Genomic DNA, 23,304 nt, shown 5'->3' with positions numbered 1-23,304 from the left:
AAGGATCATTTAAGCCGGGTTTTCCTGGGAATAGGTTTTTTGCACCGCGTGAACTGAATTAGACCATTTCCCTTCGGCAGGAACGTGTTACATAATCACGCTACACGTTTGTGTTTTCCTAAGCGCCATCAGCTTAGGGCGGCTATATAGTATATGGCCCTGGCATATCAGCTACTTTGTGGGTCTGCATGCTGCGGTTTGAAGAGAACGGAAAGAAAACAACAAAAAAATGAAGGGAAGATCGGTGAAAAGCACGACGCATTTGACTCTTCCAGATAATGTGCGCCAATAACGCCCGACGTAAAGCGTAAACAGTCATACTGCTTTTCTTTCTGGTGAGTGGATGGCGTGTCGCGCCGGGTGATTCATGTTGCGCGCGGCACAGAAAACCTAGGGTTTTCCTAGGAATAGGTTTTCTGTGCCTCACGCAACGTGATCCGCCCAGCTTGACACGCCGTCCACTCACCAATAAGAAAATCGGCATGACTGTTTTTCTACAGGGTGCAACGCGGCTCACATAGCGCTTTACGTCGAGCGTCATTGGCTGACTGATTCTAGAAGAGTCAAATGCGTCGTGCGTTTCACCGATCTTCCCTTCATTTTTGTTGTGTTACCTTTCCCTTCCCTTCAAACCGGAGCATGCAGACGGAGGAGTAGCTGATGCCAGGGTCATATACTTTATATATCCACCCTGAGCTGATGCGCCACGGTAGGAAAACACAAACGCATAGCGTGATTATGTAACACGTTTCTGCCGACGCGAAATGATCCAGTTCGGTAAACGCGGCGCAAAAAGCCTACTAAGAAAACGGAATGCGAGAATTTGTTGTGCCGAGTCCTGCCCTCAGTGCTATAACAACGCCGGGTTTTCCTAGGAATAGGTTTTCTGCGCCGCGAGAGAGCGTTTGACAAGCTGAAAAGATCAGTTCTGTTTGCGAAATTAAGTTACTTAGACTTCCTGATAAAGTGATACGTATATTAGCCTCCTTATTTTAAACCAGATACCAGCAAGTAAAAGTGGGTCATACTCTATCGAGTAGTAGGATTGTAACTAGCGGAATCATACAGGGCTCAGTGTTAGGTCCGCTGATGTTTCTCGCATTCACATATGACATCCCGCTTTTTCTGCTCCCCGTACCTCGCTATGTATATGCCGACGATTTGAAAATTTTCTATATCGTAGAAGATTTTCAGTCTGCCTATAACCTTCAGATAGCATGGATCACCTTTTGATATAGAGCGTGTGTGAACAAAATTCACCGCCTGTATCTCTGGATAAAACTTTTGTGTTAAACATAGGGATCAACAATCCTGAATGACGCGATATTTTCTAAATAATTGCGTAATAAAAGCAGTAGCCGCACACTCTGACCTAAGCATCGATATAGACCTGAGCCTTTCAATGTCCAGCTGTATAAGAAAAACTGAGCAAAAGCCACTCCGCTGCTCACATGATAAGGTGCTATTCGAAGTACGACTCTGATGTGTGCCTTCAACACTTTTGTTCGACCGATTCTCGAGCACGCATCACCAGTGTGGGACCCTTATAACGCATCATGCTTTGGGGTGCCATCACCGTGGATAGCCGGCCCTCTCTTTGACCTGATTGTGAGAGACGTGATTGGCCAATGTTTGCAGGCCTCGCAGCGCTCCTATAAACCGAGCACAACTCAGGTCAGTGTGATTTTTCAGTGCTGCCATCTATATTTCAGAAGTGAGTGATGTGTTATGATTGAATTACATTTGTACTGTTTGTAGGTCAGTTGCTCTGTGGCGAGACCTTTTAAAGAGATCGGCTCGCATTCGCGCCCTGAAGTTGGGAACCAGGACAGGTAGTCCGGGTGCACACACGCGATTCCATGAGACACGGGTTTCTCTCTCGGTATCCCGTAACGAGCGTTCATCTCTAACGGGACAGAGCCCGGGCCACGTCTGATTTTACGGGGGGGGGGGGGGAGACGAACGAGCCGATTAGTTGCTAAATGAACCGTTTTTTTCAACCTTCAGAAAATAACTTCGGGTGTCCGTTATTTTAAAGCACAATATGTTCTCAACCCATGGCCTAAATGTGGCCCACTTAAAGTGGCCCCGGCACACTTAGATAAATTAAGTGGCTCGCGGCACATTCCCAGATTACTTGAGTGACCCACGGCACATTTACAGATCACACAAATAACTTGCGGCACTGTTATAGATCACTCTCCCTTCAAAAAATTGAGTGAAGTTGAAATGTGCCGCGAGTCATTCAGATGGTATGAAAATGTGCAGAGGGCCGTTTGAGTCATCCGGAAATGTGTGACAAGTCACTTGGATGATCTGAAAGTGCGCAGCAGGCTACTTGAGTGGTCTGGAAATGTGTCAAGAGCAACACTGAAATAATCTACATATAAAAAATGCACAGAGCCACTTAAAGTGTTAATGTATCGCAGACCAGTGATGTGTATGCTGCGAGCTACTCAAGTGATCTCGAAGCGTGCTGCAGGCCACTCAAATGCTATGTAAATGTGCCTCCAACCACTTAAAGTAATCTGCAACTAAACTACGTGCCACTTAAGTGAACTGGGGGTTTGCCGCTGTGATTTGGAAATGAGCTTGGGGTCACTTGATCTGGAAATGTGTCCCACTTAAATGATTTGATCATTCGTGATCCTCTTGTGTGGTTTTGCTATTCGTCCCGGGGCCACATCGGATAATTCAGAGGGCCATGGGTTGGCATGTGTTTTAAGACATACTAGGTTTGTGTCTATGCCATTGACGGCTGCCATCATCTTTGAAAAAAAGACATTAATGAACATATGCAGGCCATTCCAATCGTTGTATCTCCAGGAGTTACATCAAGGGTGTTCAACATTCAATAGTGGGAGCCATTTCATTGATTTTAAAATGTGTTTCGGGTCACTTAAGCTGATCTGTAAATGTGCCAAGTGCATTAGCCACAGTGACTAACACATCTCACATTTGAACTGTACTCATTAAAATATTCACTCATTGCCCCTTTCACCTTAATTCAGGTATGAAACTTACATAAATTCACAATTAAATTCAACAATTAATATTCAGACACAACTACCTCTTTGGAAAAAGAGTGGTTGTAAATTGCCTCTGCAGGGATAGATCACAGCTGTTTAAAAATGGGGGGGGGGGAGAAATTTCATCATCATTAGCATGTACACAATAAATACAGACAACTTCGTACAAGACACACACACAAAAAAAATGGAAAACCATAGAAAATAATTTTACTTTTTTTTATTCAATCGTCAACAACGGCCATCATTTCCATAATTTTTTTTTCCCAGTTTTAAGGAAATGGTTTTTCCAAATCTCTTTTTTGGAGGAAAAAACATCACTTCTGTACAATTTCAATATATATTTTTTTTTCAAGATCAGGCTCCGTTCATCAAGCGCCATCAAAAATGTCCACATAATTTGCGAACCAATTCTTTGGGGAAGAGAAAAATAACACACTCATAATATATATATATTTTTTATACATTATTTATATATCCTCTCAGAAAAAAAAAGCAACGTGAAAATGAAAGCGTATCAAGTATTTTTTTTTTCACTATTTTTTTTCCATTATTTTGCATTGTATATACATTAAAAAGATTTTAGATGTGCACCTCTTTCTTTTTTCGCTCCTAATAAACTGTTTAAATTTTTTTCCCATTAAATCCTTTATCATGAAAAAAAGCTAAAAATTTGTGTTAATGTCACAACACAAAAATGGAACCTTATTATTTATACATAACTGTTCCCATATATTCACAGATAATAATCAAAGCTGTATATATATATATTCACCAAAAATCCAATCTTAAAGAAAAAAAAGGTGGTACCGATATACGTTTTAAGGCGACAAAAGTAAAGCGAAAAAAAAAAAAAAAATGTTTTTCGAAACAGCCCTGTATCGATATAATTGGTTGTTTTTTTTTAACTTTTTTTTTTAAAATAAGCATTAAACATACGTAACTCTGATTGTATTCACCAAATAAGAAACGATATCTATAATTCAAGTCAAAATATAAAAATATATGTGCTCACTGATAACAGAAAAAAAAGATAAAAAAATCGTGTAAAAAAATGGCATCTAAAAATCAGAATCCGATTCTGATGAAGAGCTGGTACAAGCTTCGTCAGCTGGCAAGGGAACAACAGCACTGGGCGAGGAATATGGCGCTAGGCGCCGTGGACTGAAGTTGGTCTGCAAGTTGCGTCTGAAACCGTTCTTCTTAACCATCTGTGGGAGGAAGCAAAATGAAATGCGCATAAGTTAACCAAATTTTGTAGGCATGTTCTTTAGGATTGATAAGTATTCAGTAGCAGTGGGAAACATTTAAAAAAAACAGTAGGGTCTGTAAGTCAAGGACAAGTTAAAAAATTCAATATTTTGCAGGAAAAAATTGCCAAGGCCTGACAGTACTCCTGGAGGACAAATAAAAACCAGAGATGCCATTGAAGCGCTATAATGGGTCAAATACCTGGAATTTCAGAAAAGGACACATAAAAATTTCATTCACGCATCTTTCGGGACGTGTTCTTTCCTGGTTCTAAGACAAAAAGTAGAGAGGAAAAACCTCCCTAACGTTTTTTTTTTGCCATGTATCGTAATCGAGTGATGTTGAACTATATACACATGGGTTGTTGAAGAATAAAATGAAGGACATCTACTCTAGTTGCTTCCCTGAAGAAGGGGCCATGCAATTGTCAAATTATCAGGGGTGGGAAGTGACTAAGTACATTTCGGAGCAGCAAAATTCAGGATTTGGAGCAGTTTTGGAGCAGCAAAATATGGGATTCGGAGCAGCAAAATATGGGATTCGGAGCAGATATTTATAAATTGGAGCAGTGAAATTAACAAGAATATTTTCGTTAACCCTCAACCCTTTTCAAAATAAAACTGCACTGTCTTTTGTTATCAAACATCTTTTCGTCAGCTTGATTTTTGTTTTTGGTGTTTTAGGCTTTTGACACCTTGTTTGAAAGAGCGGATGTCATAAAATTTTTTGCACCAGTCTATTTAAGATGATTTTTGCTTACTGAGGGCACTATTTGCTGCCTTGAACAGCAGCACTTCAAATGTGCTAAAATTTTTTTATAAGTTTTAAATTTTTTTATACTTGGAAAGAAATTGTTGCAAAATGGGAGAGAATTTCGGAAGAATCAACTCAATGTTTGGCGATTCAGCACTCATTATCTGGCGAGATTGGCGATCCGATACTCGATATTTGGCGAGATTGACGATTTAACGCTTGTTATTTGGCGATATTGACGATTTACCGCTTGTTATTCGGCACATTGGCGATTTAACGCTCGTTATTCGGCAACATTGACGATTTAACGCTCGTTATTCGGCAACATTGACGATTTAACGCTCGTTATTCGGCAAAGTTTCTAAACTAACATTCGTAATTCTGTGAACATGCGCTTTTTACTCCCGGAATGAAAATTTTTTTCACGAAACATCGGGATTTAACACAATGACAATCAACTACAGTAATTTCTGCTGCTTCCAGTGACGATTTTTTTTTAAACGGAAACACTCAAATTTGCACTTTAAAGCTGAAAGGCATTGCAAACCATCTTCAGTTCCAAGTTTAATTGTGTTGGATTCCAGCACAATTAAATGTATCTATTGTTAAATGTCACCAGTAAAAATTCACCAGGAGTGACATAATGGTTCATCACTCATTTCTGCCAATCACGATGCGCTAAATTTCTACAATGTAGCTAGAAATGTAAGGATTATTTTATAAGCGTCTTGGGCTCTGGACCAGAGGGGGACACCAAATTCACCCTTTATAACTGCTTCTTCTACATTACATGAGTGCGCCAAAATGTGTGCTTGCCTCATTTGAGAAAGTTATCTAGTTGCGGCACTAGATAGATGGCACCACCTACTGCACACAAAACACACCAAATGCTGGGCACACACATAAGCACACTAGCAAGTCCGACACAAATCTGACATAGTTCCCATATTCAGGTGTGCAAATACATGGCAGTTAAATGGTGACAGATCAGAGTGGTGAACTATCAGTAGGGGAAAATATCATTTTATCAGGAAAACGAAAGTATGAATAGGAAATCAGAAGATAAGTGTCTAAGAGAGGAGAAAGAATCCTGCAGCATGCTGGAAGAAAATTCATAGAGATACCAGTGAATTATGGCGGGAAGAGGGGGGGGGGGCATAATTTTTTTACAATATAAACTTTTTTGAGAGGGATCCACTTTCACTCAAAAAGGACCCAGATTTTTCGAATAACCTGGGGTCCCGGCACCCAGGTAAATTAGAGTACATCGGCATCTCTGAAAAACTACTACTTAAGCAGTACGCTGTTGAAAAGTGGTTGACAACTTGACATTATACCAAGGTCTTACTGTATTAACTATATACATGCACCTTGAACACATTCCTCAATGGAATTTCTAACAAATTAACTACTGTTACTGTTATTTTATTGTGCTACTACTGGAATGCACTTTGTAAACATTACTCTGGGAAATTTCCAATGAACTGGTGCATGTCGGAGCATTGAATGTGTTTGTTCGAAACAAACCAAACTTGCATTTGCTTTCACATAAATGGGGAAATCACTAATTTATGACAGTGAGATGACTATCGAAAGCTGGTTCAATACCAAACTCAAAAGATACATTCTCGTGAATAGAGTATATAATTTTTTTTTATGAGATTGAATCATTGGTACTACTGACTCTTACATGCATAGCATGTCATTAAAAGCAAAGTGGGTGATATAGAACCCAGAGGAGAGCTGAACGGTACAAGAAAGACGTAAATTTGCCATAAACTAAGGTGTTTTTGAATGATCTTACAAATGCACGTCCAATATATACATATAGGATGTGCATAGGATGCAGGGGCAAATCATACAAATCTCACCATACAAGAGAGTGAACCGGTTATTAATACAGAAAATTCTTCAAAATTTACCTGTTCACTGAGAGCCTTGAACTCACGCATTTCATCTTCAGTCAAAGGAGCATAATTATCATCATCTGAAGCTTCTTCTTTCCACCCCATCTCACGCAATAACCTATAAAAGGACATAAAACAAAATGGAACCAATCGATATTTAAAATATCAATATAAAAAGGATATAATAGTGATATTAAAATCTCAGCAATCTCGTTTGAAATCACAGTTCCATTGAAAAGTAGCAATATTCAGTTACGATATTGCTGCTTTTCAATGGAAGTGATTTCAAACGAGATTGCTGAGATTTTGATATCACTATTTAATAACTGAACTGTCACTTTGCAACGAAGAATAAAAAGTTATTGTGAATGAAATCAACACTTATATATCTACCTCTGTTCAGCCTCCAAAGAGCTTGAAAGCAATGGCTTCTCATTGTCATTACTGATGTTGAGTTTCTCGATATCAATACCATTGCTGTGCGGTTTATCTTCCCTCTCCTTTGAACACAACTGCAAAAAATAACATATCAGTGAAACACTGTATTTCCATAAAACAAAAATTATCACATGCATGTTCATATTTTTAAGTGCAAGACCCATTTGTTTTAAGATCGCATACATTTCTATACGCTTATGCAAAATGTGTTATACACTTTTGAGCACTACACTCCAACATGTGAACCCCCCATATTTAGCCACATGATAAAACTATATAATCACCTCTCCCCCGTTGGTTGGTGCATTTTTTGAGTTGTTTTCCTGCGCTTCCTTCTGGTTCTCATTCCGCAAAGCTTTCAAAAACTCACTTTTGTTTCCACAAGCTTTTGGATGTTTAACAAGTATCTCCATTGCGTGATTAGTGGGAGCAGGGGAAGACGGTGATGGTTTCTACAACAAATTTGGGAAGAAAAATAAATAAGTCATTCAAACATATACAACGGAAATTGATTATAAAAGCAGAAATAGGGTTTTTACAATGTAATGAAGGAAACAATCATTTTGACCACATATTTACTTTAGCAAACGATTAGACTGATGGTATCTAAGAAAATTGAAATTTTGATTCTTCTTCAGAGTCATTTGCTGTATACATAAATATTGAAAGATAAGTGATTTTTGATAATGACTTTCCTTCCCATGTACTTATCACTGACAACAAATTTTTAATATGGCAAGTTATTTTGTTCTTTCCACTCATCATGCAATACAGTGATACATTGGCTAACGAAGATGATTTGTCCCAGAATCACATTCATTAGCTGAAATGTGATTTTCCATAGGTTTCTATGGGAAATCATTTGATTTGTTCAAGGTACTTAAAAACTTCAAGGATGTTTTAAAAACTTCAAATTTTGTTCAAGGTACTTGAACAAAATTTGAAGTTTTTAAAACATCCTTTAAAAAAAGACAAACTGACCCAAGGCTATAATGAACAGCTTAAAAATGAGTATTTACACAACCAACAGGTGTTACGCCAACATTATAGAAATTCAGTTGTCTTAAAAATGAAATATCAAAACAAATGGCCACTGCAGAGGACATCTATACAAGTTCTATGTCAAGGTAAGAAAGTCTCCAATACTCACTTTAGTGATGAACGACATTTTTGCAGAACCTCCATCCTTGCACATCTGTTGCTTTTTGGTGCTGGTGGTCTTGGCTGGTACCAGAGCTCTGTAGGTGCCAGAACTGCTTTTGGCAACTGGTGTAACAATGACTGTGTGCGAGTTTGACGATGATGCAGGACCTCCTCCTCCAGATGAACTAAGAACTGAACCAGATAATGATGATGATGAAGCTGAAAAGGAAATTTATTCACTCACCCCCAATTTTTCCCCCAAGTTGAAACAAATTACGATCATTGCTGCTACATAATTTCTTTCCCACACTCCCAAAAGTTTCTCTAAAAAATTAAATTTGCTCACATTGCCCATTAATTTCTAAGAAAAACCGCTTTTCAATTTTATAATTTTGATAACACAATGTGGCAGCAATAAAACCATTCAACTCAGTGAAAAGGATTAGACAAGGAAAATATACATACATGTGTTCATTCAGATTTCTGTTTCAAATAAAATTTTTTAACTTGTGTGTGTTCAATGAGACACATATTCACGTATGGCGGCATCCTGACCCTTGAGTATATGTATGCTCTTGCAAGCAATCGGAGAGCTACTGAAAGTTAAAATGCACTAATTCCTCAGCTGCTATCAAGCCCTTGCAAGAATTCTTGATAGGGGGCCATTCAAGTATTATGTAATCATCGATGGGGGGGGGGGGGGTCCCAGATTTGCTGACTTTTGATGACAAGGGGGGGGGGGGAGGGGGGTTTGGATAATGCTTATGTCATCAACCACCCTTTACGAAAATATTAGTTAGGATTCAGAGGGGCAGAGCTGATGACGAAATTTTGCTGACGGGGGGTTAAAAATTGCTGAAACTTTGCTTATGTAATACTTGAACGGCCCCTAGATTGTGAGAGTTACTGAACTTGAACCATACGAGAGAAAAAGTCCCAATGAACTAACTCATTCAGAACACATTGGCTCAAGAACATTAACGTTGATAGCATTATGAGTCTATATTGCATAGTAGTCCCTCGGTATTCACAGGGGTTATGTTCCAGGGGTTCACAGCTAATAACGAAAACCATAAGCATTTGTTTTTTGGCATCTCATTTATATTTGCTTTGGGCTGCCAAAGTAAATAGGAGCATGCAGTGCTTCTCTACAATGTTTTTTGAAAAACATGAACACTAATGCCTGCTAGCCTGTTTCTTCTTCATTCCACTAAATTTGTTAGAGTATAGTGACAAGGCTTCCTCTACCAACATTTTTACATATGGGAAGAATGAGTCAATGATGGATCTAGCCCTTGACTGTGGATTAAGGGCTATATAGTAGCAGATGTAGCTACAGAGCAACAGCTGATTTTTCAAGAATTTAAAGTTTCCCCCCCCCCCCCTCTGCATATCTGACTGATTCATCGATGATACAATAAACGGGGAACCGCAGCAACAAAGATAAACATTGCCAATAGTAAAATTTTTCCTTTCAGAGGAACAACTAAACAAGTCTTCTAGAAACATTTCCGGAAGCACCAGAAAAACCTTTACGAGAGTCTGTTCTTTTGTTTATTAGACACGTACAATTTATATATTGTTCAGACACTAGAATTAGAACTGAAAAGTTATTTCCAGAAAACTAGGAAAAAGGCAGAGAATATGAAAACCATGAATATAAAATCTGTGAATACCGACGACCAGCTATACTACTGAATTCATTTTAAAAGAAAAACTGCTTTGCTTCTGCCTTAGAACATTTGTTTGTGAAGTTTTTGAAAATAGATCAAATTATGACATAAAACCGGAGCATAATACAGGAATGAGATGTAATCGTACAGTTTTATATTTGAAATGAAGACATTCATTCCAAAATGTACATACAGTCGAACCCCGTTATAACGAACTCCAAGAGACCGAAGAAATCACTTCGTTATAACAAAATTTTGTTATAAAAGGAATTTCCAATTTTTAACATGCGCAAAAAAAAAAAAAAAAAATTGCAGAATTTGATTCTAGGGGAAAAAAGTAGTTATTTACGTTCTCTAGATAATAAAAAAAAAAAGAGAATGAAGTTGAATTTCAAAAATGACACAAAGCAACTCAAATCAATTGAACATTGGAGTTTTTTTGCATAAGTTTTACTTAATTAGCATTTTAGAGGCAAATAATCTGTTTTATTATTATTTTGCACAAGTATTGTGGAAGCCAAGAAAAAAAACGAATTCTTCTAAAGTATACGCATGCTCAAATAAATGGTCTGGAGGTTCTCTGATAAATATAGTTTTAGAGTTCCAAACTAGCCAAGACTTCAGATGCTGTAGGTAGCAAAGCATACTCTAGTGCAGCGATTCTCAACCTTTTTTTGACTTGTGGAGCCCTTTCTGGTACATAATTTCTATGGTGGAGCCCTGTAGGCCTATTTTTTATTTATCCCTTTCGCTATTTCACCAGCTTTCCCTTCATTCACGTTTTTCATATCAACTGAATTTGCTTCCCCGCAAATTTGTTTTGCTACCACACCATACCGTTTTTGCTTCAAAGTTTTCGCATTCAACAGCACGTGTGAATTCCAAAACCTTTTCTCCTATGAGTGGACCACCAGTAACTGGCACATTTCGGGAACGAATGTCCTGAAACCAGGTAAAGACAGCTGCATCCACATCTTGTAAATTCGAAAGTTAGATCTTTTTCCTAGGAGATCCTATAACTTTTTTTGTTCAAATTTGAAATTTCAATTTCGTCCGATTTTTTCAAAAACGTTGAAAGAGTGGATGGAGATTGACTCTGTTGTTTTTTTTTCTTCTTGTTTTAGAGTTTGTTATAACGGATTTTTCATTTCGTTATACCAGAATCGCGCAATACATTGTTACTATGTAAATTGATTTGAAGGATTGGAAAAGATTTCGTTACAATGAGATTTTCGCTATAACGGTATTCGTTATAACAGGATCCGACCGCACATTTAAAATGAGCAAGACAATGAGGTTTAAACAACAAGCTGACATTGATTTTTAAAGAAAAATGCCTTCAATGACACAAAAACAGCAAAAATAAATTCCTTGCACACTATATATAACACCTACCTAATATACTACGCCTTGAGTTATCAGCGGTGGAATCAATCATGCTCGTCTTCTTAACAAGCTGAAGTTTTCTGCCTACCCCACTTCCATGAACTTTGATGTTTCTTGGTTTTTCTAGTAGGGGGGGGGGAACAGAACATGGAAGAAAATAGATGAAAATTAATGAGCACTCAATACTTTTCTATAATGCATTATAATGAACATCATTAATATTTTATGGCTAATACAGTGAATAACTCCTAAGAGGGACACTATGCATGACGAAAAATTGCCTTAAACAGAATCAACAGGTAGTCCAATAGACGATTTGTGCTTTGATATGTACCTTTATAAAACGAAAACTTGTCTAAGGACGGGATTACGCTATAAAAGTTTCGTAAAAGTTCTTTGATAAAACTCGAAAAATTTCACCAATGACATCACCAGTTGCATTTGCTCGACTGTAACCGATCCAAATGTAATGCACCTATTGGTTGAATTTTTCCAGTTTTATAAAAGATCTTTAATCAAAATTTTATAGTGTAATCCCAGCTTAAAACAGAACATTATTTTGATCTCTTAAGGTTCCATTTCATACAGGTTCCACTATAACTATTTTTACCGGGGGGGGGGGGGGGGGGAGAGGAACTTCATTTTCAGCAAACATCTAAGCATAAAATCTCTTGAAAACACCCGAGCATAAACTTTAAATCAAAACAAATTATATACTCCACAGATATCCTCCCATAGTTCACTCCGAAAATCAACAGCATCAACAACAAATTACTACTTTTAAGTTGACAAATTAAAATGTAAACACAGTGAAAATTTTACAATTTAGCCCATTTTTTTTAAATACATAAAGAATACATTTATTTAATTTGGGTGTTTATACTGGAAAACTTTTCACAACATGATGCAACGATGTGCACAAATAAATAAGACCAATGAGGCTCTCGTAAGCTTTCTTTCAAACCTAACATAACTCTGGTCTATCACTATGGCATACTTGCCAACTACTACAGAATGTTTGTAGTTTCCATGGATTTCCACAGTAAAATACAGAATTATGGTGAATCAAGAAAAATTACAGAAGTCTGATGCATTTTTATTCTTCAAAAGTTTGTTTTTAGTTGGAGAGAGAATTCTCTGAATTCTATTACTTTATTAAGTACAAAATGATGTCAAGCAAAGACAGCATCAATAAAGAATGAATATAAAGTTGAATTAGAAATGAAGAAACTTTGTTGGTAGTCGTTGTGAAGGTTTACTTTGTTTAGCTGTCTGCACATCCGCAAGTTGAATCCCCAGATGTGGGGCCCATATACTTTAATTGCTGAATTGAAAAAAAAAAACGAAAAACGAATGAGCAGTAATTTAATAATTTATCAAGTTTCTTCATAAAATTTTTCATGGATACGTTTCTGCAAAGAAAGTGGAAAAGAGATGTGGATGACAATGAAACAGTGGTAACATCCTTTTCCGAAAAAGAATTTTCATTGATTTCGTAAGGAATATTCATAACAAACAGGCCCAAACTTGAACAAAAGGCCACTTTAAATGTTTGTCAGAGTTGGGTAAATGCCCGATATAGTCAAGCTGAAGAAAATAAAACTGATTTGAATTTTTTAAATAGTCACAAGGAAAAAATGAGAGGCAGTGGCTCCCCTCTCCCATCAGCAAACATTGCCACTACAGACAGTACAGAGAGACCCTGTCCAAAGGTTGGCATGCATGCACTATGGGCAACTTATTACTGAATGAGTTGAGCTGGAAAAATGATAGAAAAGGATAAAACTCACCCCAAACACTGCCATTCACAGGAGTCGAAACAGGCTCTTCCGAAATGTCTCCTTGAAGAGAGGGCTGATGAAGAAAGAAAGAAAAGTTAGTTAACGTGGTCAAATCATACTAAGAAGTAATCTGTGTAATTGGAATTTCATTGACTCAGACATACTTATGTCTTGTGAGCTAGCTGAACAGCAAATTATGATAGCAAAATTTTACGAATGATCATTTACAAAGCTTACAAATTCCTGGTTGAAATTATTGCTGGTAACGCTGATCCCCGATGCATTCTCACTGAATATACTATTGCTGTTTGCTGAAGGCTCTGAGAATTTTGACTTTGCTCTGTTGTTATGATAACCACCGTTACTCTTCATGTGATTGTTGAACAAATCTCCCTGGAAGAAATAAAGAAACAGATTTGTCAATTAGGTAAAATAATCAAGCAAAACAGTCAAAAATGTAGGATATCACCTATGTAACCATTGTTTGGCCAACGTCTATACAAGATGCGGAAGCAAGTATGTTGATTCCGGTATGAACATCAGTAAATTAAGCAATTCCAGTATGTTTTCCAAACTCTTTTCAAAATACAAATTAATGAAACCACAAATCTGAAATTGCATTACTTTTTTTTTTATAAAATCAACTAGAGTGTTTTGCTTCCCACAAAATTACAAATCATTTTCACAAATACACGTCTATAAAAAATTCTGGACAGATCAGCTAACATAACATAAACTGCACCAGAGTGATGCAGTGGTAAGATGCCTGTCTTCCACTATGAAGGTTACTTGAACCTAGAACATTGAAAACAAGTTCTTTCCCCTATCGAGCCTGGGGCCACCACCGATAGATGGCGTCTTCATTTCCCACCCAACTCCACTGGTTGAAAATTGCTGTATGGTGATGTGACTGGAATTGGTGTGTGGCGAAGTAGTAGTTAACAAATTCAAAATAACAATAGTGAGAGGGAAAAACCTTTAATGCATACTGGAATGCACATGGAAATTAGGGCAATGTTGGTCCTTGAAAAAGACGAAGTGTTTGAGATTAACAGAAGTAAGCTTCCTATCATTTAAACAACTGAACATTCAAGCCAGCACTACAGAGCATAAGATGTAGTCCATCATGTGGGACATTATCAAAGGCTTCAGAGAAACCCAAGAATATACCATCAATTTGTGGGTTTTTGTCAATAGCGCTAGATAGGTCATGAATGAAAATAATTAATTGGCAGGAAGTAGAAAGGTGATTAGAAATGAAAAATAAATATAACTGATAACTGGAGTGATTTTATGTAAAATTTAAATAAAATTCTTAAAATTATACCTTTCCGTAAGAAGGCCCATTTCTAAAGTCATGCCTGCTGTGAGGCCTACGAAGTGAAACGTGTGAATTGGAAGTACCATTGCAGCTGGCGTTAGGGTAGGAATTGTTGTGGTAACCATTCCCCTCAAAGTAAGGATCTTCAAAGTCTATCGAATGATGGTACGAGGACAAATATGAATGTTTTCTATCACCTGAAAAAGCTGAACAAGACAAACAAAATTGATATACACACTTAAATATATTTAACGTATACACCTCATATTTTTTATCACACTATCATATTTTGAGTACATTAAACTTCCATTCGAGAACTGAAAGATTACTTTTCAAGGAAGTTTAAAAACAACTTTTTGTTCCTCATTTTTTAACATGTAAACCAAACAAATAGTCTGACAATACCTCTTTTTTGCACAAGTGTAAAAGTTCCCCAACATTGCAAATCATTAAAAAGTGATTTCGCAGCCCATAAAACAATAGGAACATTTCAAGATTTACAAACATTATAGTAACTACATGAAATGGAGTTTCTAATTCATAAAGGGCACGACAGGTAGACGTATGGGAGGTGGATGGTTTTATGAAGCTTAGACTGCACCAGAGGTATATTGTACTATCCAAACTAAGAGCTGGTTCAAGGCCAATTAAGAGATTCTTTGAAATGGCAAAAAGATGTCATTGAAATGTAGAATAAAAAGAAATCATAAAACATCTCATATACTCATGTAAAAAAAATAATGCATTGAAAAGTGAACCAGCTTAATACTAACCATTTCTCTCTCTACGAGAATCATGGTAGGGTGGATGGCGAGAAGAGAAATTATCACTTTCTTTGGTATGACGAGAAGGTGTATAGCTGTGACTCTCTTTATGATTGGTGAAACCACTGCTGCTGCTGCTACTACTGTTGTGATCACTACTGTCTGCACCAGAGGGCTTCTGCAAAACAAAGATATGAATTCATATTAAAGAGTTATAAACATGAAATTTCATATTTAATAGGGAATATACCAATTTACGAACCAATTCTCCAACTTAAATTCCAACAAGAGATCATTTAAGTAAATTAGAACCTGATATCATAAATCTAATATTAGAACATGACATCATTTCACAACTATTTACATGTATTTGTTATAAATACATAATGGTTAGGCCAGTGTTCTCCAAATCGGACAAAACCAATTATGACAGAGACACGGCAGCTACATAATACAGCATGGGGTTCTGTGGGCTGGCTTTTAACGTGAAGTGTGAGAAAATGATACAACTGACAACTCAAACATTTTTAAAGGCAAGGGGGCACGGCCATAAAATTAACACATTAACCATAAAGTCTGATCTGACCTTTGCAATCTTCACAAGTATGTCCAATTACTGTTGTGAACATAATTCTTTTGTCATCTCAAGAGAGAGAGAGAAAAACGGATATTTTAACTTGACTTACCGGCGAATCGTACGAAGGAATTTTCAGCCACGGTGGTGCAAAATCATGCGTTGGAGCGTTTGTATGCGCCATCAGTGGAAAACCACATGGGAAACCATGATAGGCCCTGAAAGAAATACAAGGGGGGAAAAATATTTATTCATGCAATATTTATGTGAGAGTCAGCTTATTTACATATGCCGTAATGCATTGCAATTTGACACTAGTCAGCTGCAGAACGCACAACTAATAGCCTGACAATATTAACATTAACCACACGGGCGTACTTGTCGATTTGATATACATGTAGTCACATAGTCACAAGAAATTTGAGTGTCAAATTGCAAAGCAACCAATATTATAAACATACAATACTGCGTGTTTCACTATATAAAATCAATTATCACAAAAAAAAAAAATAATCAAATCATATTCACCAGGTGTTGGACCAGTAAACAGCCTTCGATAAATCACAGATCCAGCTGCTTATGTGAAATTGGATTAAGATAAATCTTGTGGTATAAACGTTTCTTCCTCGTTCTCTGTATTATTATTATTTTTTAAGCACTGTTGGAATGAACAATGAAAATTGATGATCACTGCATCGACGGAATGAGCACAAGTGCACAAAAAATTTTCTTCGTATCAATCACTTCAAACAAAACAAGTTCACAACGAGAAGAAATAAAAAAGCACAGGTCTGGCAAAATAATAATAATATGGACGAGAGGCGGGATTTTTTTTCTCATAGAAACAACTAAAATAAGGTGCTTCTACATCCTTGCAACAGAGTAACAGTCCATATCGCAACGTATATTTCTTTATAGAGTTTTTCCTCGCTCGTAACAATATACACAGTTTGATATATTTTTTATATACTCTATTGAGAGAGATGCAGCAAGTCCTTCTGGTCTCCTCGTGCTACCTACACATGGTTATTTCATTTCATTTGGACAGTTGATTTTCCGGCAAGGCTTGGCAGCTGGAGAAAAGAAACGGAATAAACTGTGAGAGAAACGACATCAATATCTGCATGAAAATATAATGACATAAATGTTATAATCAGGCTTTAGCAAACATGAAGTTTATCAATCTAATACAATTCCAAAGTATGTTTTTTTGTTTCTTTTGTGTTAAAACATTACCTGTTAAACAATCGGCAAGATTATACAACCTCTTAATTCTTGCTTGAAATGCTTCATTGAATTTCATGACAGAAGTAAAATAAATGTAAGAACGCGAAGCAGATCCAATTGTTGATTCACGAAAATTTCGCCTTTCCTAACAGAATGAGAGATGAAATGAGTGCAGTCACTCATACGGTCATCATCTTGATCATGAACATGGTCGCTCATAGTCACTAACATGATCACTCACACGATCATTAATATGGTCATTCACTCACACTTTCTCATATGGTCACTCACTTGGCCATTCACTCACACTTTCTCATATGGTCACTCACTTGGCCATTCACTCACCTACTCAGTTGATCACTCATATGGTCATTCATTCACACTCACACAAATGATCCTTCATGTGGTCATTCTCTCACCCATAGTCAATCGCTGACTCACTCAACCAGTCAGTCACTTTCATGGCCATTTATATGGTCAGGGGTAGGCGAAATGTACCAGGGACAAAAAGTACCAGGAGCAAAATTTCAGAATCCCCCAATTATTACAACGTACAGTGAATACACTTTTATAGATGGTTTTTCTTTCATACACTTTCAAAGTGTTTTTTATAAGCTCCTCTACATCCGCATGTTATGCTGTTTCTTGAGCCGTTCGCTGAAATTTCCTATCAATGTGTGCATGTCACAAAATATTTCATAAAGTTGAAAGTGATGTGCACTAGACGGATATAAAACCTGGGATGACCATCAACGAGACATGCGTCAGGCATCCATCATCTAGCATGGTGGAAGTTTGGGACGCTGTGATTGCTACAGGGCTGTGCATGAGCGGAAAAAAAGGAAAGCAAAAGATTTTGAAAGTTAAAAAAACCTTATTTTGGACTTTTTTTCCTGAAAAAATATGCTGGGCTCTCAAGATATATTGCTGATGCCAGTAATTTTAATGGGTGGGTACGTAAGCTTATTTCGTGCACTGCATAAGACCAGGGATAGCCGGTTTTTGACATGACAGTTTTTGATGGTTTAAACTGTCACATTAAAAACCTTTGTCAAAACCTCAAATACTGCTTTTCAATATAAAAATTCCCGTTGGAAATACACACGTTAAATGTTTGCAATGTTTAAAGTGACTATGTTCTCCAAAGAATAAATATTTAATATGATTGTACAATAATTTTCTACTCTCTACAGAATTATTTTGGACGTTTTTTTTTCTCATAAAATATACAATTTGAATAAAGCATAGCATAAACACTAAAGGGAAAACTATGGAATGATACGACATTCTCTGATTCAAGATGATTCTTGACCTTCCAAAATTTCTTCAACTGCTTATATATGTTTGCATTGATATAAACCATCTGCTGTACTCTTTTTACAACAGATAAGTGTTTAAAAAAGTTTATTACATCAAATATGTAATGTTGATTTCTGTTATTAAATTATCTAAATAGTCAACGCGATACTCTTATTGTGCATAACATTGAAATATATCTAGCAATCAAAATACTAAATTGTCACTTAATTTCACAATGCTAGCTTGTATAAGATGCTTAAGAAACTCCAGTAACTCATGCTTAGTCAAACTCAGTTATTTTTTCTTTTGTACTATGATATGGTATATTTACTATCATTTATAACACAATGGTTTTCCAATTGAAGCTGCATTTAAACGCGCAAAGCAAATGCTTTGGGTATCAAATACTGTCAGCCCTGCTTTGGTTGAAAATACTCTTTAAAACTCTGAATTTATATACCCTGAGCTAAGAAATTTTTAGGTGAAAATAAGTGAGTTTAATTGGTGTATTAACAGATGCTGCGTGAAAATTTTTATATGAAATAAAATTTAGGGCATATCAGAAAATTTAAAATATGAAAATAGATTTTTTTCCTCTGTAATTATAATTCTGAAGATAAAATCCTTTAATCTGCATAAAAGTAAGTGTTTTGTTATTTAACATATCTATCAGGTTAAAAAACTATTTGACAACGTTGACAATAAGTGTGACTGTTTTAATACTCATTTAGTTTCTGAAGTCTAAGACCTAACTCTGATGCTCTATCATACATATTTTGAATAAGCAGCTCTATTCTGCTTAGAAAATTGAACATAGGTAATCCCTGGAACATTCCATCGCCCACGTTGGGAATCACTGCTTTAGACCATAGTTTCCCAACCTTTTTAAGACCCACATCGCCCCCCTTTAGAAATTTCTTTCTCCCATTGCAATCTAACCCATAGGATCCTATGTTATATCCGTAGCTTATACTGCCCCACTGGCACTTCCCACCATCCCGAGGGGTCGTTAACGCCCCACGTTGGGAATCACTGTTCTGGACTCTTATGCTGAAAAATTCAAAATTACAAATTATAATTAATATATTTTTTTGAATTATTGTAATAAATTAATGTTCAAAAATAAGACATGGTAATATGGAAAAAAAGTAATTTTTTTCATCATGTTATATACCTATTGTGTTCAAAACATTATCCAAAACCATTCATATAGGTTTTTGACACTTGTTATGTCAAAACCAGTATTTGACAAAAACCTAACCCTGCGTAAGACTATAATTGGAAGCGCTGAGCATTGCTTATGTTGTCATTACAGCATGTTTGTAACTTTGATTATTTAATCAACAGCTTTCAGCGAGAATAATTTTTCACATTAAAACTTGATTAGGCTGTTGAAATTGATGATGACATTGTCAACTTTCAATTAGTGAGAATCCAAACTGGCGATCTCAAACATTAAAAAAAAAGCCACTACACAAAGAAGGGAAGCAAGACCTTCAACAGGGGGAAAAAAATTACAGGAAAACTCACAAGACATTTACCACTTTCACTTCAAAACATTGAAGACAGGTGGCTGCACCACTACATGAAACTCTCATAACTCTGTTACCATAAACTTTAGGGCCATGCATATGAAACACACAACACATTCCATCATGCACCACTTAAAAAGGAAAAACTTGGAAATAATGTAAAGGAATTTTTAACAGGTTGCATGTGTGAAGAGCTATAGCTAGGATTTTGCCGCCTACTCTGCTACAAAATTCAATAATTTTACAAGTTTTAATGTTCTTGCCATCTGGGGAACAAGCCTCCCAACCACTTTGTCCTCCCTAGTTCCGAGCCAGCATGCACAGCAAGAGTGCTCAATCTTTACGAGAGCGTTCCTTCAATGGTTTGAAAACTTGTTGCAGGTCACTTAAAGTCTTTAATAGTGCCATGGGCTACTCAAGTGGTCTGTAAATGTGCCACTGATCACTTGAATGATCTGAAATTGTATCACAAGTTAGCTCAAGAGATCTGTAAATATTCCAGTAGTCACAGACTCAAGTGATCTGGAAATGTGCTGTGGACTATTCAAGTGACGTGTAACAGTATTGTAGGTCACGTAAGTGAACTGGAATTATGCTGCGAGTAAATAGATTTATGCGGACCTGAGCCATGGGCTGCTCATGCTCAGAAACTACGCCCCAGGCAGAGTTCACACTGTCAATCGCCATTGCACCAAAATATATCATTTGAAAAGATCAAACTTGTTGAATTGTGAGCGTTCATTCAGCCTCTTGATGGCCAAATCAGAAATTTGTAGTTGTTCTGAAATTCACATTCTATGGCGAGTCAATTTGTATAGGGTTCTCCCTCATTTTGCCACTAGTTTTTCCATCTGATCAGCCACATTGTTACAACTGATAAGAAGTCAGGGGAACCTTTGCCGCAGGCCACCTACTTCCGTGGGTCATTTGAATGACCTTAATTCACTTTTTTACAAAATTTAGAGGTAGTGGAGCCACGCGTGATGATAGCAGTTAGCAAGAATGACGCTGGAGGAAAAACTGCAAAATCCATATTAGCACTGCTTTTCTGTTGGCGTTCCGACGTGAAAATTTATTACACACTGGTGAACAAAATCCATTTGCTTTCATAAAAGATGGAGCACTTGAAGGGGCTTGTTGGTTAAGAATATCTCCAAATGTCGGTAAATTACGATTGACAAAACGCGCCAAATTATCACCAAATCACGATCGGTATACCATTCTTATTCCGCGAAGATTGTCAAGATTCAACAAAATAAAATCAACAAACTCAAGATTAACATGATATACACATGGCAAAATATATATCAAATGCGAATAATCACACACATGCCTTTTAAAAAGATCAAAGTTTCAAGATCAGATTTCAAGTGGATGGGGGGGGGGGGAGGAAGGGGGAATTACATATGGCTCAACAATTAAACCTCTACAAATTACGAAAATTATACGGCTGTGTTTCAAACATACTCACGACACTCATTACAAATCAATAATAATTATTTATTTCAATTATGAGAGAGAAAGAAGAAAATGCGGGTCACAGTTGGACTCACCTTAACGGGATATATCAATCTTGGAGTCAGTGTCCTGCGGGGAGCTACACAACTGATCCATCATCCACACAAATGGGAAAATAAAATGAAAAAAAAAAATTAAAAGAAACGAATCCGCAACGTGGATTGTAACGCAGCAACAGTTATTTCTCTAACCCGCCATGCTGCTACTGTTGTTGTTGTCCATTCAGTTGTTTTGATAAGATAGCGCCATAACTACGTTAAGCGACGAGTACGAGAATAAAATAAAAACCCACACTCGGTTTAAAAATACAACTTCAGACGACAGCTTCCAAAAACTTGCCGTACTCAAACACTATCACCCGTGGAATTTGTATAACGGCTCAATTAAATCAATAGTATAAGCAACACAAATCGCACTATTATTTATATAACAAAATATAATAACACAAATATGGCCGTTTATTCTAGATTCTGTTACGCGGTTAACGGTTAGTGAAAGATCTCCTCGACGACCTATTAATGCAACATCACCCGATTCCTGATGTGTCTACCGACTTCTTCGCGATGAAACTTTTTGATTCGTTGATAGCGTCAGGCGATGACGTCATATCGTGATGAGAAGTGTGTGACAAATGTAAGCGACACAACTTTTGTGTTTCTTGTTTCGCCCAGCAAAACTAAACTTTCAAAAGTATTTCGACGTGCTTCGAATACGAATTTTTTAGTGCCCGAAACATTACACGCAGAAATGCTATAATCGAAAACATCCGTAATATAATATTTTCTAAATTTCAATGTACCGTCTTGGTTTCATGAAATATGGTCATTTTTAAACAATTGTAGAGTGAAGATTATGCTGTCATCTATTGATCAAGAGTTCAAACATAAACAAAGATATAGGACAGTACAGTTTTGTCAAACGTAGGATAAATTACAGCACAAGTTCCACTTTTATAAAAAAAACAAGTTTTTAAAAAACGCGGTAATTTCAAACCTTAATGGCCCCAGTAAAGGCAAAAGAGGATTCATTTTTTTTTTTAAAATTCTGAAATGAATCATCACAAAAAATTTCAGATCTAATTTTGAAAAAAATGCGTTCATTCAAATGATGTTGGGAAAATCAAATTTTGAACTCATACAAGTTTAAATTGACTTTAATGATTTATTAGTTAGTTCATCTACGCCAAGGTTGTACAACCTCCGGTCCGCAGGCCAAATGCGGCCTGCCAATGGGCAGGGCCGTCTCAAGAGCATCATATGGGCTCCCGGGCCAATTGGTTTTCCTGAGCGAGGCCCTACCTCGTAAATTCTAGAAAATTTCAACCAAATCTCATTTTCGTGAGGCCCTTCTTCGCCTGAGGCCCCCGGGCCATGCCCGAGTGGGCCCATGCGTAAAGACGGCACTACCGATGGGTTCCATCCGGCCCGCGAAAAGTGTACTGCAGAAAAGTATCAGCACACACACACAAACACGATAAATGCTTAGGGGCCATTCAAGTATTACGTAAGCAGATTTTCAGCCATTTTTGACCCCCTCCCTCTCCTTGTCAGCAAAAGTCAGCAAAAACTGACCCCCCCCCCTTCCCCCTATCAGCAAAATTTCGTCAGCAGCTTAGAATATTTCATATCTTCAAGAAGGGGTGGTTGATGACGTAAGCAACCTTCAAGCCCCCCTCCCCCCTCTGTCATCAAAAGTCAGCAAATCCAAA

The 23,304-nt window shown here is 37.0% G+C and overlaps 1 protein-coding gene across 3 annotated transcripts; it reads right to left on the bottom strand.

Annotated features, from left to right (window-relative positions):
- Positions 1 to 3,234: 3,234 nt before the first annotated feature.
- On the bottom strand, positions 3,235 to 22,082 carry LOC149084083 (vasculin-like protein 1). 3 transcript variants are annotated; one of them, XM_089234436.1, is made up of 13 exons: positions 21,632 to 22,082; positions 16,549 to 17,116; positions 16,133 to 16,238; positions 15,456 to 15,624; positions 14,689 to 14,888; positions 13,599 to 13,754; positions 13,371 to 13,434; positions 11,590 to 11,703; positions 8,529 to 8,740; positions 7,663 to 7,830; positions 7,334 to 7,452; positions 6,956 to 7,058; positions 3,235 to 4,240 (listed from the first exon to the last, which is right to left on the bottom strand). In XM_089234436.1, exons 3-13 carry the CDS (start codon positions 16,202 to 16,204, stop codon positions 4,091 to 4,093), a joined length of 1,527 nt encoding a protein of 508 aa, XP_089090562.1. In that variant the 5' UTR covers positions 16,205 to 16,238; positions 16,549 to 17,116; positions 21,632 to 22,082; the 3' UTR covers positions 3,235 to 4,090. The 3 variants fall into 3 exon arrangements, with proteins under 3 accessions (XP_089090562.1, XP_089090561.1, XP_089090563.1); XM_089234435.1 differs by having other exon boundaries at positions 16,549 to 17,093; positions 21,632 to 22,081; XM_089234437.1 differs by having other exon boundaries at positions 8,529 to 8,713; positions 16,549 to 17,093; positions 21,632 to 22,081.
- Between the last annotated feature and the right edge of the window lie 1,222 nt (positions 22,083 to 23,304).

The sequence above is a fragment of the Pholcus phalangioides genome, unplaced genomic scaffold (genome assembly GCF_987345545.1).
Source record: "Pholcus phalangioides strain wild (caught in Gottingen) unplaced genomic scaffold, Ppha-v1.0 ptg000008l_1, whole genome shotgun sequence".
Classification (NCBI taxonomy): Eukaryota; Metazoa; Arthropoda; class Arachnida; order Araneae; family Pholcidae; genus Pholcus; species Pholcus phalangioides.
This window is presented reverse-complemented; position numbering and strand designations above follow the sequence as displayed.